General features: G+C 30.2%; 2 protein-coding genes across 2 annotated transcripts; both read left to right on the forward strand.

Annotated features, from left to right (window-relative positions):
* Nucleotides 1–343: 343 nt before the first annotated feature.
* LOC108662514 (F-box/RNI superfamily protein) lies at nt 344–1,268 on the forward strand. The gene is made up of 2 exons (XM_018123035.2): nt 344–492; nt 926–1,268. The coding sequence occupies exons 1-2, from the start codon at nt 440–442 to the stop codon at nt 1,158–1,160; spliced, it is 288 nt and encodes a 95-aa protein (XP_017978524.2). The 5' UTR covers nt 344–439; the 3' UTR covers nt 1,161–1,268.
* Nucleotides 1,269–4,885: 3,617 nt separating this feature from the next.
* Nucleotides 4,886–8,538, forward strand: LOC18595456 (ALA-interacting subunit 1-like). The gene is made up of 8 exons (XM_018123970.2): nt 4,886–5,225; nt 5,569–5,627; nt 5,868–5,942; nt 6,037–6,153; nt 6,303–6,373; nt 6,632–6,929; nt 7,041–7,330; nt 7,983–8,538. The coding sequence occupies exons 1-8, from the start codon at nt 5,108–5,110 to the stop codon at nt 8,041–8,043; spliced, it is 1,089 nt and encodes a 362-aa protein (XP_017979459.1). The 5' UTR covers nt 4,886–5,107; the 3' UTR covers nt 8,044–8,538.
* Nucleotides 8,539–16,505: the final 7,967 nt, after the last annotated feature.

The following is a 16,505-nucleotide window of genomic DNA, read 5'->3' on the forward strand; positions in this document are numbered from 1 at the left end:
TAATTGGGTTCGATGAATGTTGCCTAAGACAAAGGCAATGAAAATGACATTGCTTTTTTTGGTGAGAGTTGAACATATTATCTTGACAATTTTTTAATGCTGCGGGGGCATTAAGCAAGGAATTTATATCTTTCCACCTTAAGCTTTTATACCCTATCTTGGTGTGGGTCAAGGGAGTGGATGGAGGCTAAGCAAGGCCCATGCCGTTAGAAAAATTACAAAAACAAAGGAACAAAATAGAATAATAAAGAGGAATGTATCCTCCCTGACTGTTGAAACAGACCATGACGAAGGCTGAAACGGTCCCCCAACTAAATATCCATAGAAAAGAGAGAAATGGATAGAAAATTTGGCATTCCCATCCCATTTCGCCTCTATATAAGCTAATGCAGATAGCACAATATCTCCACACTGTTCGGGACTTGGGGAGATAAAGCAGATGGCAGCAACGTTTACTAGAGGTGCTCATACAATTAATTCCATATTTTCCAAGTAAGCTTTTCCAATTTTTCCTATAAAGAAAGTTTTCATCTTTGCATTATGTTTTGTTATCATTTATGAGTTAAAACATTACATAAACTATTAATTATAGTATCAATTACACATATTACAAATTATTCATTAGTATCAAAACATGAGAAATTGACTCCGTTGAGAGTTTACGAGAACACGAGAAGTCGACTGCATCGATAATTTACTCATTATAATATCAACGAGTTGAAGTAATTGGTCTTGAATTTAAAACTTATCAATGGTTTGTCTTAGTTCTATCCTAAGATGGAAGTAATTACATCCAATAAGGAACCCTAAAAATAGATTTGGTAATATTTATATACATTGACTATATTAGGTAAGTTAACTTGGTTATTCAAGCATGTTTATTTGTCTTATAGCGTTAATGCTTGTGTTTACATTGAGAAAGCAGGCCAACAATAAGAAAGTACTGCAGCAAGGGCAGCAGTTGTGGTGATACACTACGTGAGCCCATGAAACTGGAAGCTGAGGAAGTGAAGAAGAAGAGCACGGGAGGTCACCATGATGGGAGTTGCTGGGTTCCCCATGACCGGACTGGAATATACTATCCCAAAGGCCAAGAGAAAGTGATGGCTGATGTTCCTGCTGCAGCTGGGAGGGATACTCAGATCAATTGGTTCTCATAGCACTAGGGCTATGCCAGAAGCCGGCGTCGTTTATGTATTTTTATTTAAAATATAATTTATAATAACTCTTAGATCAACTCATGCAATTAGTTTTTGTACTCTATCAAAGGATTAGATTTAACTCTTATATAATAATTTGTAAATTTGAATCATATACTTTTAAATTTGATAATGATAATCTAATCATTAACGGTGTTAAAATTTTTTCCATTATCAATATTGACTTGATATTTGCTTGCCCTGATGTGGCGTATTGTTGTTAATTGAATTTTATGACATACTTTCCAAGAATAATGCAATGATTGTGCTGACATGGCATTGATCAAATACGGATATGAATTTTAAGTGATGATGTGATGTTGACGAGGTGTTATTATATTGTTGACGTGGTATTTTTGTAATTTACACATAATAAATGTTAGTTTTTGGAAATGAATGCTATTGTGTTTTATGCTAGGTTTTTTTAATTTATATATCAATGTCTATTAGACTTGATAATTTTAGACACAACACGTTAATACGATACAGAAAGACATGGGGTTAAGTAGATTTATATTTAGTCTTAACGTATCAGACACGAGTAACACGTTTAATTAATTGTGTTAATTGTGTTATTGTGTTTACACGTATAAACGTGTTTAAATGTGTATACATGACACATTTATTAACTTGTTAATTATTAATAGTCGAAGACTGTTTTAGTCTTACTTAAATAATATCAAGCAATTATTTTAATAAGATTTTTAAATTTTATAAAGATAATAATGTAATTATGTCATGCCCAAACCCTAATTTTAAATTTTATTTTGTTATATTTGATGTTAGTGTTATTTTGTTTTGTTATAATTGTTTTTATAATTATTGATTTTAAATTTAAATAATAAAATTATATTTAATTATAAATATTTTTATTTAATCGTGTTAAATGTATTAATTGTATTACTAATCATGTCGTGTCATATATTGACACGTTTAACAAATGTGTTACTTGTGTCGTGTTATATGATTATTAAACGTATATGTGTACGTATTTTAAATTTAAAATACGAATAATATTTTTTTGTGTTCGTATTTAACCTTAACGTATTTTGTGTCTAATTGTATTTGACAAGTTTAAGATACAAAAACATCAATTGTCAAGTCTAATGTCTATGTTTATCAACCCTACATCAATACAATCATTACATCATTTTTAAAAAGTCATGTCATAAGATGTAATGCCATATCAACAAGAATATAGTATGTTACTATATTCAAATACCATGTTAATATAAACAACGGAAAAGTTTTAATATTGTTGATGATTGGATTGACATTATCAATTTTGAAGTGTATAGGGACTTAATTTTTATAAATTGTTTTATATATGAATTAAATTTACTATTTTGACAAAGTATAAGTATTAATTGCATAATTTAATTGAATATTAAATTATAATATTGATTGAATTGTATAATTTGTTAATTTAATATTTAAACTTTGAGCTTATGTACTAATCCAAGCGAACTTATTAAGATTAAGGCCTAACAAATCAACTTTTGAGTATCTCAAATTCAAAAGTCCGACTCAGTCACCTTCCAACGTGATTGATAAATTAAGGCAGATAAAATTGACCCACCACTTTTATTGTGATTGAGCCTCACCCTCACATGTCACCTATAAACCCATTCAATAATAATTTGCTACCTCTAATTAAACAAAAGGGAAATACTTTGTTTTTTTTTTAAAAAAGAAATATTAATATTTTTGAGATGGCATAAACTTAAATTGCTTTTTTTTTTTTAGAAAACAAAAACAAACATAAACTTGAATTACTTATAATATGTTTGGTTGAGTGGAATGGTTTTCTCTCAACCTAATTTGGTTGGGAGGAATGGCCATTCTTCGGAATTGCTTCCTCCCAACTTAGTGTGGTTGGGAGGAATGGCCATTTAGGGAGAAGTTGGAATAGCCCTTATTGACTCTTCCCTTGATAATGGCTATTGTGGAAAGGGATAGGTTAAAAATGTTAATAGATAAAAATGCTTTTCATTAATTTTAAAAATTACAATTATATACAAGATGCATTTTATTCAGTTTTCATAATTTTTTTCTTTCTCTAACCATCTACCTCTCTCATTCTCTCATTAAATTTCCTCCACCACCGATCGCTAATGGGAGTGTCAGATCGATGCTCTTTTACATTGGCCACACCTTTGGTGCCTAACAGATAAAAAGAATGAAAAAAAAAAGAAAAACCTTAAATGAATTTAAAATAAAAAAGTTTAACTTTTAATTATCAATTATAAAAATTAAAATAAAATTTTAATACAAATTATAAAAACTAATATTTTAAATTTAAAAATTAAATTAAAATTATAAATTATAAAAAATTTAAAATTTAAAAATTAAATTAAAATTTTAATTATAATTTATAAAAGATTAATATTTTAAGATTAAAGAATAAAATAAAATAATGATATTAATGTATTAATTATTAATATTTTAAATGATATCTAAATTATTTATGTTCTAAAAATTAAAATAAACAATCATATTAAAATTTCAAATAACAATTTATTAATATTTTTAATAGGGATTAGGGTTTAAATTGAAAATAAAATATTATAATACAAGACATTTTTATCTTTTTACTTATTTTTTTGTTATTCAAGAGCTATTTTTACCAAACAATCATTAAAATAAATCATAGCAACAGTTCCTACCCTATGCCATTCCATAAATAAAACTATATAATATCTATTTTTATTTTATTCTATTTTCATGTAATAGTTATTTTATTTCTCCTTTATTCCATTCTACAAATCAAACATTGAATTGCCAAAAAAAGAGGGAAGTGGTAGTGGTACTGAGAAGTGTTTACAGTTTAGGTTAAACCCAATTGACACCTTTAAAATCTTAGATCGATTCAAATTTGATGAGCTCATTTAAGGTAGATTTATTATTAAATATAAAAAATGTATATTAATATAATAATATTTAAATATTTTAAAAATAAAATTAAAATAAATAATTATGTATTCAAATAATAATATCCCATGCCAAAGCCTAAAAATATATCCACGGATGGACTTATATCATGCCAAACTCGATTCTGTTAAAGCCAATTGTTCGGGTTGTATCAAGTGACACTGAAACAAATCGAAAACAAGTTCGGTTGGTTTCCTCTTAAAGCCAAAATTTTAACTTCATTTTGTCAGGTGTAAAATTGAAAGATCTAAATTATATATAAATAACATCTAACATCTAAATAAGAACATTCTCAAAAGACAAAATAATATATAAGATTGATTAGGAAGGTTAAATAATAATTATTAAAATAATATATATAAAAATTTAAAAATATAATATTTAAGTTCAATTGATTCGATCATTTCAATTAAAAGATTTAAACATCAAAATTAACCAAACACAACTAATTAATCGTCAATTTGTTTCGGATTGGATCCGTTTTGCTGAACCTTACTTTTTTTACTGCAGCCTGTTCCAGCTTATGGCCCAATTTCAATATTTTGAAGAAGTCGGGCCAGAAGATTCACAAGTTGGGCTTCGTTGGCATTTTAGCCCTAAAACCATTTAACCCATGTGGCAAAATCCTATAGGACCCTAGTGTAGCAAATACCTACACCAGCAGCACAGAAGATAAAAAAGAAACGAAGACTGACCGGTAGTTTCTCTCGTGCATGCGTTTTTTTTCCACTTAACCAACTTTTTTTTTTAATTTCTTTTGAAGCTAACAAAATACTTCAAAACGAACAAATATCTAATTAAAACCCTCCCAGAAAAAGAAAAAATAAAAATAAAAACCGAAAAGAAGGTTTGTAATGTTGTGTTGTTGTAGGAATTTTGAGGAAGAAGAGATCTGAGAAGAAAAAGAAATCAATATATATATATATATATATTTATATCTATATCTGCGGAGGAGGAGGGTAGTGTGATAGTGGGTCATGGAGATGGATACCAACGGAGCCGGCACCAGCTCCGCTGCTGCTGGTGGAGGTGGCGTTTCAACTTCAACCTCTGATTCATCTTCAGCGGCCAAAAGGAATTCCAAAAAACCCAAATGTCTGTTCCCTTCGTGCCCCCCATCTTGTTAATCTTTTCCCACTAATATCTGCATTGCTGAATTGGGTTTTTATATATTATTCTTTTTCTTTTGATGAATCTGTTACAACGGGTGCCATGTGGCTAAATACCCAACAATAAGTAACAAGGAAAAATGAATTCTGGGTTTTGCTTACATTTATTGATTGTAATTTTATGTTTAATGAGACTTGTTATGATACTTATAATTTTCCTGGTCAATGGTTGCTGATTTTATATTATCTGTTTTTCTTTCTTTTTCATACACAGTTTTGCAAATTAAAAATGGGCTTATGGTTATTTTCGTCTTTTTGTTGGGTTGCAGATTCTAGGTTCACACAGCAAGAGCTTCCTGCTTGCAAGCCCATTCTTACACCAGGATTGGTATTGTTTAAAACTCTCTTTGTCGAATTTTTCTTTCTGGGTACATGTGACAAACTCCAAGGGAGAGCCTAGACCTTAACCTTCTTAAGGAGCAATAACAACTGCTAGAAATCTTGTGTTCAATTACTAGGATTGTGGAAGTTGTGATTTCTGTTTCACATTTGTATTAATGCAAGCTTACATTTTCCCTTGTTGTTATATATATATATATATATATATATATATTTTGGTGGATTGCAGGTCATTACAACATTTACCATCATTGGAATCATCTTCATCCCAATTGGACTTGTGTCATTGTCTGCATCGGAGCATGTAGTGTATTCTTCCTCTTTAACATCTCTACTTCAACGAGTTTGTTCCTTACTATTTATTTATGCTGAACTTCTTTGCTGTCTTTGACGTATAGGTGGTGGAAATTGTGGATCGCTATGATGAAGGCTGTGTTCCTCCAAATTATTCCAAAAATAAACTTGCATACATCCAAAGCAGTCTAACTAACAAGTCTTGCACCAGGACTTTGAATGTTAGTCCAAATCCTTCTCTATTTTTTATTTTGTTCAAGGAGTCCAGTCTTATACCTCTTTTACACGTTCTGCTTTTCCACATTTTATCTTAACATGTTGCTTCTGCTAATGAGCATTGATTTATCCTCTTTTTGCCTCCCTTTTTCAGGTTCCTAAGCTGATGAAAAGTCCTGTTTTTATCTATTATCAGCTTGATAACTTCTACCAGAACCATCGGCGGTGTGTAGTACTTATTTGTAGAATTGTTCTATACTTATATCAATTTATCCATACCATGTTTAAGTTTAGTGAGTGTTTCTATTTTATTGTATTATTTAGGTTCATAACTCTTTCATGAAAGGTTTTGGAGTATTTTTTATGCTGCTAAATGCTAATTAATGCATCTTCTTTGTTTTGTGCTTGACTTGAAAATCCTTTCCAGTATTGTTACCTTTCATCTTTAAATTTTTTTACATTTTTGTGGGAAATTGCTTGCAGTTATGTTAAAAGTCGAAGTGATAAACAGTTGCGGAGCAAGGCATATGAGCGTGATACAAAAAGTTGTGACCCTGAAGGTTTTGTATTAGATGGTCCGATAGTTCCTTGTGGCCTCATTGCATGGAGTTTGTTCAATGACACATATGGATTTTCTGTGAAAAGTAAGATGTTAGAAGTCAACAAAAAGAACATAGCATGGGACAGTGACAAAGAACATAAATTTGGATCCGATGTTTATCCAAAAAATTTCCAGAGTGGAGGTTTGATTGGAGGTGCAAAACTGAATTCGAGCATACCTGTAAGTCTTGCTTGTTATAATTCTATTGTATTACATAATACAATACTTTTTTTCCTTCCTTGTCTTCTTTCCTTAGGGCCACGATTTTCATTACTCTTCTGATTGCAACAGTTAAGCGAACAAGAGGATCTTATCGTTTGGATGCGTACAGCAGCACTACCAACTTTCAGAAAACTCTATGGGAGGATAGAGGAGGACCTCCAAGCCAATGAGCAAATTACTGTTGTAATACAGAACAATTATAACACCTACAGTTTTGGCGGCAAGAAGAAGTTGGTGCTTTCAACCACAAGTTGGATAGGTGGAAAAAATGATTTCCTTGGCATAGCATATATTACTGTAGGGGGGCTGTGCTTGTTTTTAGCAGTAAGCTTCATACTTCTTTATGTTATCAAGCCAAGGTGAGTTAATGCTTTAATTTTTACCAACTACCATACATGCTAGTAAATCTAAAAATTCTTTATAATGTAGTTGTAAACATTCTTTTGGAAAGTAATCAAGGGTAGGCATACAGAGTGGTATTGTTTAAAAGTCAATCATAAGCATGACAAATTTAACTTAGACTATATTAAATATAAGTGAAACTTCAGGCAAAACATTTTTATATTCAGAACAATATTTCCTGTCAGAATGTTTTCCTTGCTAACTGCTCGACTGATGGTTAATGAATTGTAAAAAATAATGTGGCAACTTGTTTTATGTTTGATTGAGATTTAAACTAGCCATTTTCTCAAAATATCAAACTCGAATGTTGTGTTTAATTGTTTTGATTATCTGTAAACTGTGAGTTTTCTGATTGTGGAGATCATACATTGAATCTTGAAATGAAGGATAGAAAATGCTTTCAAAAACTAAACTGGGGTTTTTTGTTATATAAGATCCTGTACTCTTCTATCATAGTTACAAGGATCATATGAATAGAAATTCAACCTTTGTATTGATACGATGATCAATGCTTATGATTGAAACTTTCTTGTCAATTTCTTTTTATATTGTTGTTACTTTAGTTCTAAGTATGTACTGTGTTTGAGAAGGATCTTGCATTTTCTGCAGGCCTCTTGGTGATCCCTCCTACTTGTCTTGGAACAGAAGTCCATCGGGCCATCCAAATTAGGATTGCTATAAATTGAACTTCACTTATTCCGCTTCTTATAAATCCATCTTCCGCTCTGAGTGCACTTGTTTTTGCCAAAGTTAGTATTTAGATTTCCGAAAAATATCATCAATTTGCATTGACAATGCAATACCAATTACATCAAAAAATCTTATGGTAGACATAGTTTATATGCTTTTGTCCAGTTTTTATGATAATTCTGGCATGAAGTTGCACATTCATTCCATCTGAAGGATGTGATTTTTTGGTTTGGTTTACAGCCATTTTCTCAAAATATCAAACTCGAATGTTGTGTTTAATTCAAGCTCAGGATTCTCCTGCTAGCACGTATTCCTTCTTCATTTGGACGCGAAGGATACATTTATACTGTCTATAATTGGATTGTACCAAATTGTAACATACATTTCTGTTGCTCTACGTATCTAGTAAGTAGGATCTATCATTGACTTATTTTTTCCTATTCTTGGATGAAAGGTTATCTTAACATTCATTTCCTATTTGCTTGTTCTATATGGGGACAATCCAACCCCAATATTTATTTTTAATCTGTTAAAATAACACATTTTTTATACCTGTCATTTGTATTTTAAGGGGATTAGTTTTTAATTGTTAAGAGTTATTTTAACACCAAATATACACCAACCATCCCAAAGTAAGGGCTCAAGTTGTTATAATATGTCAAAAATTTAATTATATAGGTAGACAGAAATTCACTAGGTTAATAGAAATAGACTAAGTTGGCAAAAGTTTGTTTTGAGCTGATGTGCGTAAAATTGGTTAGTTTCGAGAATCAAAGTGAGTGGGAAGTGGAAGGCTTGGTGTAAGTGGCTTTAAGATGGTTAAGAGCTCTCGCAACTTACCAACTATTCATGATATTCTCCTCTAAATCAATTGTTGATGGCTAGTGGTTGTTCATTGGTGCCTTGTAAGCCAATCGAAATAGTTTGCTAAAACATTGATATCGTTTTATGCATTGCAATTGTAAAAGCATTTTCTTTATCTATGAATTTATATATTTTATGATATTTATAAATATGTATTGTAAAAAGAATTATAAAGAGCTACAATTATGAAATCATTATTGCATCAATGCATAATTCCTCGTAGTTTTTGATTAATACTTAATCAAGATAGAATATTTGATACGAGTCGAGAGACTAGCACATGTTATGTTTCTTACTTTAAGGAAGCAATCGGTTTCAATAGATTGAAGTCTGGAAAAAATTGAAATTAAAATGTTGATATTTGTTAGAAGACAAGTTCATTGAATATGACTCACTATGAGAATTTCATTTGATAGTTTATTTAAGTGTCTATAGAAATATTCTCATATGATAGTTGCGTAAGTGATCTTTATGTTGGCTCTATTAGTTTTTGATGATAATAAAACATTCTCATTCATTTATGTCTAATATCCCTACTTGAGTGTGCATGACAAAATTGTATGCCAAGAATAAATAAATCATTCAAAGGCACATATAAAAAATTATATGAATAAGGGAGCTATAATTGATCAACAAAACAGAAGCTTCTTAGTTGGATAATGAAGGGTATTAGTCAGCTAAAATTCAAATTAGAAGTTGGTGGGTTCAAGAAGTTTGAGCGACAGAGAAGACTTAGTTGACCAAGATGTAAGTTAGTCGACTAAGAGCCTACTACCAAAAATTTGGACTTCAAGATAAAAACAACTTAATCGACTGAGAAGGAAGTTAGTCGACTAAGTGCTCACTGTCATAAACTGGGATCAGAAGATAGAGACAACTTAGTCGACTTAGAGCGCAGTTAGTCAACTAAGATCATTCTGTCAAAAAATTTGAATTGAGCACTAGACGACAGATTAACAGTCAGAACTGTCGCCAAACTGTTTTCAATGGTCAAAAACTGCCTAATACATATCAGAGCTGATTCTTCAAGTATTTAAGAGGCTCTCAACTGCTAGAAAAGTAATTAAGGCTTCCAAATCCAAAAAGAGCTCAAAAAATTGTAAAAACCTTCAGCATACCTTCTGCACTTCACACCTATTCTTGTAAAAGATTCAAGCACTTCACTTTGCATCATTTAGATCAAGTCAGTGATCGAAGGTACACTTTTATTTCTCTTCTCCTTGTATACTTAGAGTGTGCGAGACACTTTAAGGGATTTATTCAAGCTTGGATGCTTGATTGAGTGTATAAGTTCTAACTTAGCCTAGAAAAGTTAGTTGTTGGGTTTTGATTGATCCCGGTAAAAATCATTGTGAAAGGTTTTGACTGAGCTTGGTAAAAGCCATTGTAAAAGCTTGGTGAAAGTTTGTGAATTTCACCGTTCATATTGAATTTGTTTGAAAAATCCTTAATTGAACAATCAAGGTAGTGGATGTAGGTCTTGGACCGAACCACTCTAAATTTTGGTATGATTGTCTACTCTGTTTTTAGTTTTTCATTCATTTTTAAATCTTTCTTTTATCTTACATTTGTCCTCAATTAGAAGTCAATTTTAGTAAGAGCCGAAAAGGGCTATTCACCCCTCCTCTAGTACATTTACTTGGAACCAACACTTTAGACTTAAGTTCATAGGTTATCTTAGTTGGGAATTGTTATTTTTTGGTAGCCAATAACGTACAAAAGGGTAAATATTGGTATAACATGAAGCACATAAAGATAAATAAATGAGCAATAAAGATACATTACCTTAAGTGATCTTAAGAGAGAGATCCCATTGACATGTCTTAATTCAAGGAAACCCTTAACCAAGATAGAATAAAGAGTTTTTTGAATTTCATTAAAAAGTTAAGTAGATGTTTTAAGACCTAAAATGATAAAAACAAATATAGAGTAGACATTGAACCATACTCTACATCGTATTGAGATACCTGATGATGAAAGATTGAATTATACTAAAAGATTGGGCATGGAAGAGTTAAGTCAAACTTGTATGACTCTACTTAACATTTAAATAGTCATGACATATTGCTAGATGTCAATCTTAATTTATAAATATAGACTAATAAATTTGGAACTTGATAATGAATGTAAATAATTTGATCATTAGACTTGGCAATTCGTGTTAACGTATCGTAAATGTGTTAGACACGATTAGACACGAAACAAGTTAAGGCTAAACATGAATACGACACGTTTAATATTCGTGTCTTAAATTTAAAACACGTACACGTATACGTTTGATACACGTGTAACACGACATGACACGATTAACACGTTTATTAAACGTGTCAATATACGACACGACACGATTAATAACACGTTTAACATGATTAACATGTTTAACACGATTAAATAAAAATATTTACAATTAAATATAATTTTATTATTTAAATTTAAAATCTATAGTTATAAAAATAATTATAACAAAACAAAAATAATAATAACATCAAATAATTACCAAAAGTTAAAAATTAGGTACCCTTTATAAAATTAAAAAAACTTATTAAAATAATTATTTAAAATTATTTATATAAGGTTAAAATAGTTTTTAACTATTAATTTGTAATAGGTTAATAAATATGTCACGTATACACGTTTAAACACAATAACACGATTAAATACGATAACACAATTAAGTAAACGTGTTTAAATGTGTTTTAAACGTGTTTGTCGTATTTAACACGTAAGACATGAAAATTTTCGTGTCTTAACGTGTCAAACACGATTAGACATGAAACACGTTAAGACTAAACCCAAAACCTGTTTAATCCGTGTCTTTTGGTGTCGTGTTAACGTGTCATGTTCAAAATTGCCAGGTTTATTGATCATCTAATCTTTATTGCCTTAGAATTATAATTTATATTTATTACCAATATGTTAAAAACCTAATAAGTTATAGATTAATAGACTTGAAAATTCATGTTTTCATGTCTTAAACATGTCAGATACGATTAGACACGAAATACGTTAAGGTTAAACACGAACATGACACGAATAATACTTGTGTTTTAAATTTAAAACACGTACATGTATACGTTTAATAACTGTGTAACACGACATGATAAGATTAACACGTTTATTAAACGTGTCAATATACAATACAACATGATTAACAACACGTTTAGCATAATTAAATAAAAATATTTACAATTAAATGTAATTTTATTATTTAAATTTAAATTTGATAATTATAAAAACAATTATAATAAAAAAATAATAATAACATCAAATAGAATAAAATTTAATATAAATGACATACATAAAATTCATTATCATATAACATGATAACATCTAATCTTAAAATACTAATAATATCTAAAATCATCCATAATTTTCATCCATAATTAAATACATATCATTAACCACATCATCAACTATGAATAAATCCAACCACCCAAACTAAAATTGAAAACTCGTTCGCCAATATCTAAAATCATCCATAATTTTCATCCATAATTACCTTATTATCTTTATAAAATTTAAACAATTATTAAAATAATTATTTAAAATTATTTAAGTAAGGTTAAAATAGTCTTTGAGTATTAATTTTTAATAAGTTGATAAATGTGTCAGTGTACATGTTTAAACTCGATAACACAATTAACATGATTAATTAAACGTGTTTTAAGCGTGTTACTCATGTCTGATACATTCAGGTATGAAAATCAGACACGATTAGATACGAAAAATGTTAAGACTAAACCCAAACCTGTTTAACCCCATGTTTTTTCATGTCTTGTTAATGTGTCGTGTCAAAAATTACCAGGTCTACACATTAATAATGACAAAGTAAGAATGTAAAATAGGAAATCAAGTTGGACTGAATTGAAAAGAAGTATTGACTTCAAGGATTAAATAAAGTGAGTTAAATTATATTGGAGAAATTTTACAATTAACATAAAAGTTGTCCTATATTTAATTGGATTAAGGTTGCCTACAAATATATGGACTTTTAAGGCACTTAAAACTTAAGAAGCTAACAAGAAAAGAGATGAGGGAACTCGACTTAGTTAGATAAAACCTTAAGGTTGGTTAGGCTATTGAAACCCTGCATGTTAGCATACTGGGTAATAAATCTATGATATAGAGTTATTTAGACTTAATTTTGATAGTAATTTAACTTAGTTTTTGAAGTAACACATAGAAATTTATTAGGTTTTATTTAATTATTTTAAGTTAGTTAATTATGTGAGTCAATATAATCTTAGTGAATTTTGTGTTGAAATTGGTGTTTATGTGCCTAATTTATGTTATTATTGATTAATTTTCTGATTTTGTAGGTGTGCAATAAAAAGAGTGAAAAATTGTCAAGTTGGATGTTCATGAGATGCAGACCTTCACTGCACATGTCTTGGTATTTTGACCATAAATTTTGCTACAAAATTTCAAATGAGGTGATTCTTGGACCATTGGAAGCTAAGATAACAATCTACAACTTTCATGTTTTCCACTTTACCTAGTTTTGATCGAAAGATGATTTAAATATTTGTCGAATTTAAAGGACTGCATTAGAAGTGTGGAAGGCAAGATAGAACATTGAGAGTTGTGGCTCTGGGGAATGAGGGCCGCAATGTTAAAATAGACCATAAGTGTGGATACCAGCACAGAGAAGTGAGGGCCGAGGCTATGGGGAATGAAAGCCGTGATGCTCGAAGGAAAGACTGCAAATCCCTTTTTGATTAGTCTTTTTCTTGACACAAATTTGTACCCTATTTAAGCAACCTTTTGGGGGACTTTTGGAGGCACGAAACACTAGATTTAGATGTGAGATTTAGCCACCAAAATTATTGAAAAAAAGTCTCATTGGAGCCAAGAAGAAATCAAGGGATTTAAGAAGATTTGGAGATTAAGATTGCAATTTTTGGGATTTTTTATTTTTTTGTTATTCTTTATTTTTCTTGGTTTGGTTTCAATGTTTAAACTTTATTTAATGATGATTTATGATATTATGGGGAACTAATTTAGTTATCTAAAATTATGATTGGACAACTTAAAAAAAAAAGGATTATAATTGAACTTAATATGTAGTTTAAATTATTTATCTTTCTTTTACTTATGTTTGATGGTTTTAAGTTGTTTATTTTATTCTGTACTTAATGTTTCTAATTGCTTGATCACTAATTAGATTGATTTGAAAACCTAGGTTAAGCTTTGACGAAAGAGATTTAGGTAAACCTTGAATGAAATAGCTTATGATCGAATGCACTTAGTTGATTAAGTGGTTTGATTTACATATAGGGTAAACATACACTTATAAGTCACATGTAGCCAAGAATAGAGCATGAACTTAATCAATCTTTTTTCAATTTAATTTGCATAGACATATCATAAGTTAATTGGGAAAGATATTTTTATGAGAAACTTGGTAGAGACTTGTAAAAAATTTAGGACTTTAGGTTAGCAGCTTAATCTATTTAACTAAGTTAAGAGTTAGTTAAGAGAGAGACAATATTCAGATGAAGTATTGAGAGATATCATAATTTTAGGTCTGATAGTTAATCAAGTTTAATAAAATAATTTTGTTGATTAATTTTAGATTAGTTTTAGTTTTAAGTTTATTAGATTTAATTTTGTTTTTTAATAATATAATTTTTATTGTTTGAATAAAATTAGGGTGTTATAATTTTAGTAATTAACAATAAGAATTAATTCAATTCTCCATGGGATGAACATGCATATGCACCTTCAAGTGCTCATATAGGCTCTCGAGCTGTCATAAAAGTTCATTTGTATAAACCATGTAAAGTATAATGCCAACTCTTGACAACATAATCATAAAAATGTTCAATTGCATATAAACATAAATATAAAAACCGAATCATCATTATAACTTGACTTGACTCTCTAGGCTTCAAGTTAGCTTCCAGAAACACCTACCAAAGAAAGATTGAGAGCTTTTCTCCGTGACAAAGGTAGCAAGCTAATCATTGATCTACAAAACAAATTAGTCTTACAAGTGTGAGTCATAAAGACTCCATGAGTAGATATGGAACGGGACAAGCCAAACGGGAAGAGTTGTTATATAAACCAAAATTTAACATAAACATGAATTTAATAATGAGTATACATATCTTTTCAACTCCTTGAAGTAATGTTGTTTTCCAACTCAAGCAAAAAATTTTAGTTGAAATCAAAGTCGCATAAGAATTTTGATTTAGAAGAAAATCAACGTTAGTGAAAAACCATATCAAGAGGGAAAGTAGACTGTATTGTACCTGGGGAATTGATATGTCCTTGTGGGGTATCGATACTTTTCAACTAAAGGTCTTTTTAGATTGGAGATATTAGTGCTTGTTCTTCAAGTATCGATGTTACTCATGAATAACCATAGCTTGGGAAAATTTCCAAGCAAGAATCAATTCTAAGTTTTTCTCTAACCTTGTGTACAATCTTCTAATCTCTAAAGTTTCCATGGGAAAGCATCTTTATCTAACAATAAGCTTTAATCTAACTTGTACATCTATGTATCATTCAATCATACAATCTTTATCACAATCAGCATATTACATTGACAATGGTACAATTCCCACAGTCTAGGATAGCTCTTGGATAATGGTAAAATCCCCATTATCTAGGATGGCTTTTGAATAATGTTATAATCCACATTATCTAGGATGTTGATTAAGTGGTACCTTCACCCCAACTCAAGGCTATATAAATGTGTGGTACTATGCCCCACATCAAGGCCCTCATCACTATATAAGATTTAACATATCAATAATATACAGAATCATAAGCTTGTCATGATAATCCATATTAATTCAACATCATCATACTCATATCAATTCATACTCATATCAAACATGAAAAACCAAGTTCATGCACAAAGTTCTTCAGCCAAAGCAACTCTTGACAAGCTTTGGTAGCATCAATAAACTCAACCTCAATAGTAAACAAAGAAACACGTTTTTGCAATCTAGATTGCCAAGCCAAAGCTCCCCCGCAAAGGTAATCAAATAATCAGAAGTAGATTTTCTAAAGTCATTATTCCCAGCCATGTCTGAATTTGTGTAACCACAAAAAATAGGTTTCCCAATTCCAAAATAGATCTTCAAACTAGAAGTGCTCCAGAGATATCTCAAAATCCACTTCACAATTTTCTAGCGCATTTTACCAAGATTGGAAGGAAAATGACTAACCACACCAATTGCATGAGCTATATCAGGCCTTGTGCAAATCATTGCATACATCAAACTTGCTACTGTGAATGCATAAGGAACATGTTGCATGTCTTCTTTCTCTCTATCACTAGAAGAAAACAATCTAGTGTTAAGCCTAAAGTGATTGGTAAGAAGTGTACTTATCACTTTAGCTTTATCCATGTGAAACCACTGAAGTACTTTCTCAATATACTTTTCATGAGACAACCACAGTTTCTTGGTCTCTCTATCATAGATGATTTGCAAGCCAAGGATTTGTCTTGCTGGTCCCAAGTCTTTCATTGCTAAAGACTTACCAAGCTTTTTTTTCAACTTGTCAATTCTAAAAGAATTATAACGAACAATTAACATGTCATCAACATAGAATAACAAAATGATA

The sequence above is a fragment of the Theobroma cacao genome, chromosome 6 (genome assembly GCF_053813885.1).
Source record: "Theobroma cacao isolate CCN51 chromosome 6, ASM5381388v1, whole genome shotgun sequence".
Classification (NCBI taxonomy): Eukaryota; Viridiplantae; Streptophyta; class Magnoliopsida; order Malvales; family Malvaceae; genus Theobroma; species Theobroma cacao.

Bases quoted from the DNA above. Each gene is read 5' to 3' on its own strand.
- LOC108662514 (XM_018123035.2), top strand. From the start codon at position 440: ATGGCAGCAACGTTTACTAGAGGTGCTCATACAATTAATTCCATATTT. The intron at 493-925 runs GTAAGCTTTTCC...TTGAGAAAGCAG, and splicing joins ATTAATTCCATATTTTCCAA to GCCAACAATAAGAAAGTACT.
- LOC18595456 (XM_018123970.2), top strand. From the start codon at position 5,108: ATGGAGATGGATACCAACGGAGCCGGCACCAGCTCCGCTGCTGCTGGT. The intron at 5,226-5,568 runs GTCTGTTCCCTT...GTTGGGTTGCAG, and splicing joins GAATTCCAAAAAACCCAAAT to ATTCTAGGTTCACACAGCAA. The intron at 5,628-5,867 runs GTATTGTTTAAA...GGTGGATTGCAG, and splicing joins CCATTCTTACACCAGGATTG to GTCATTACAACATTTACCAT.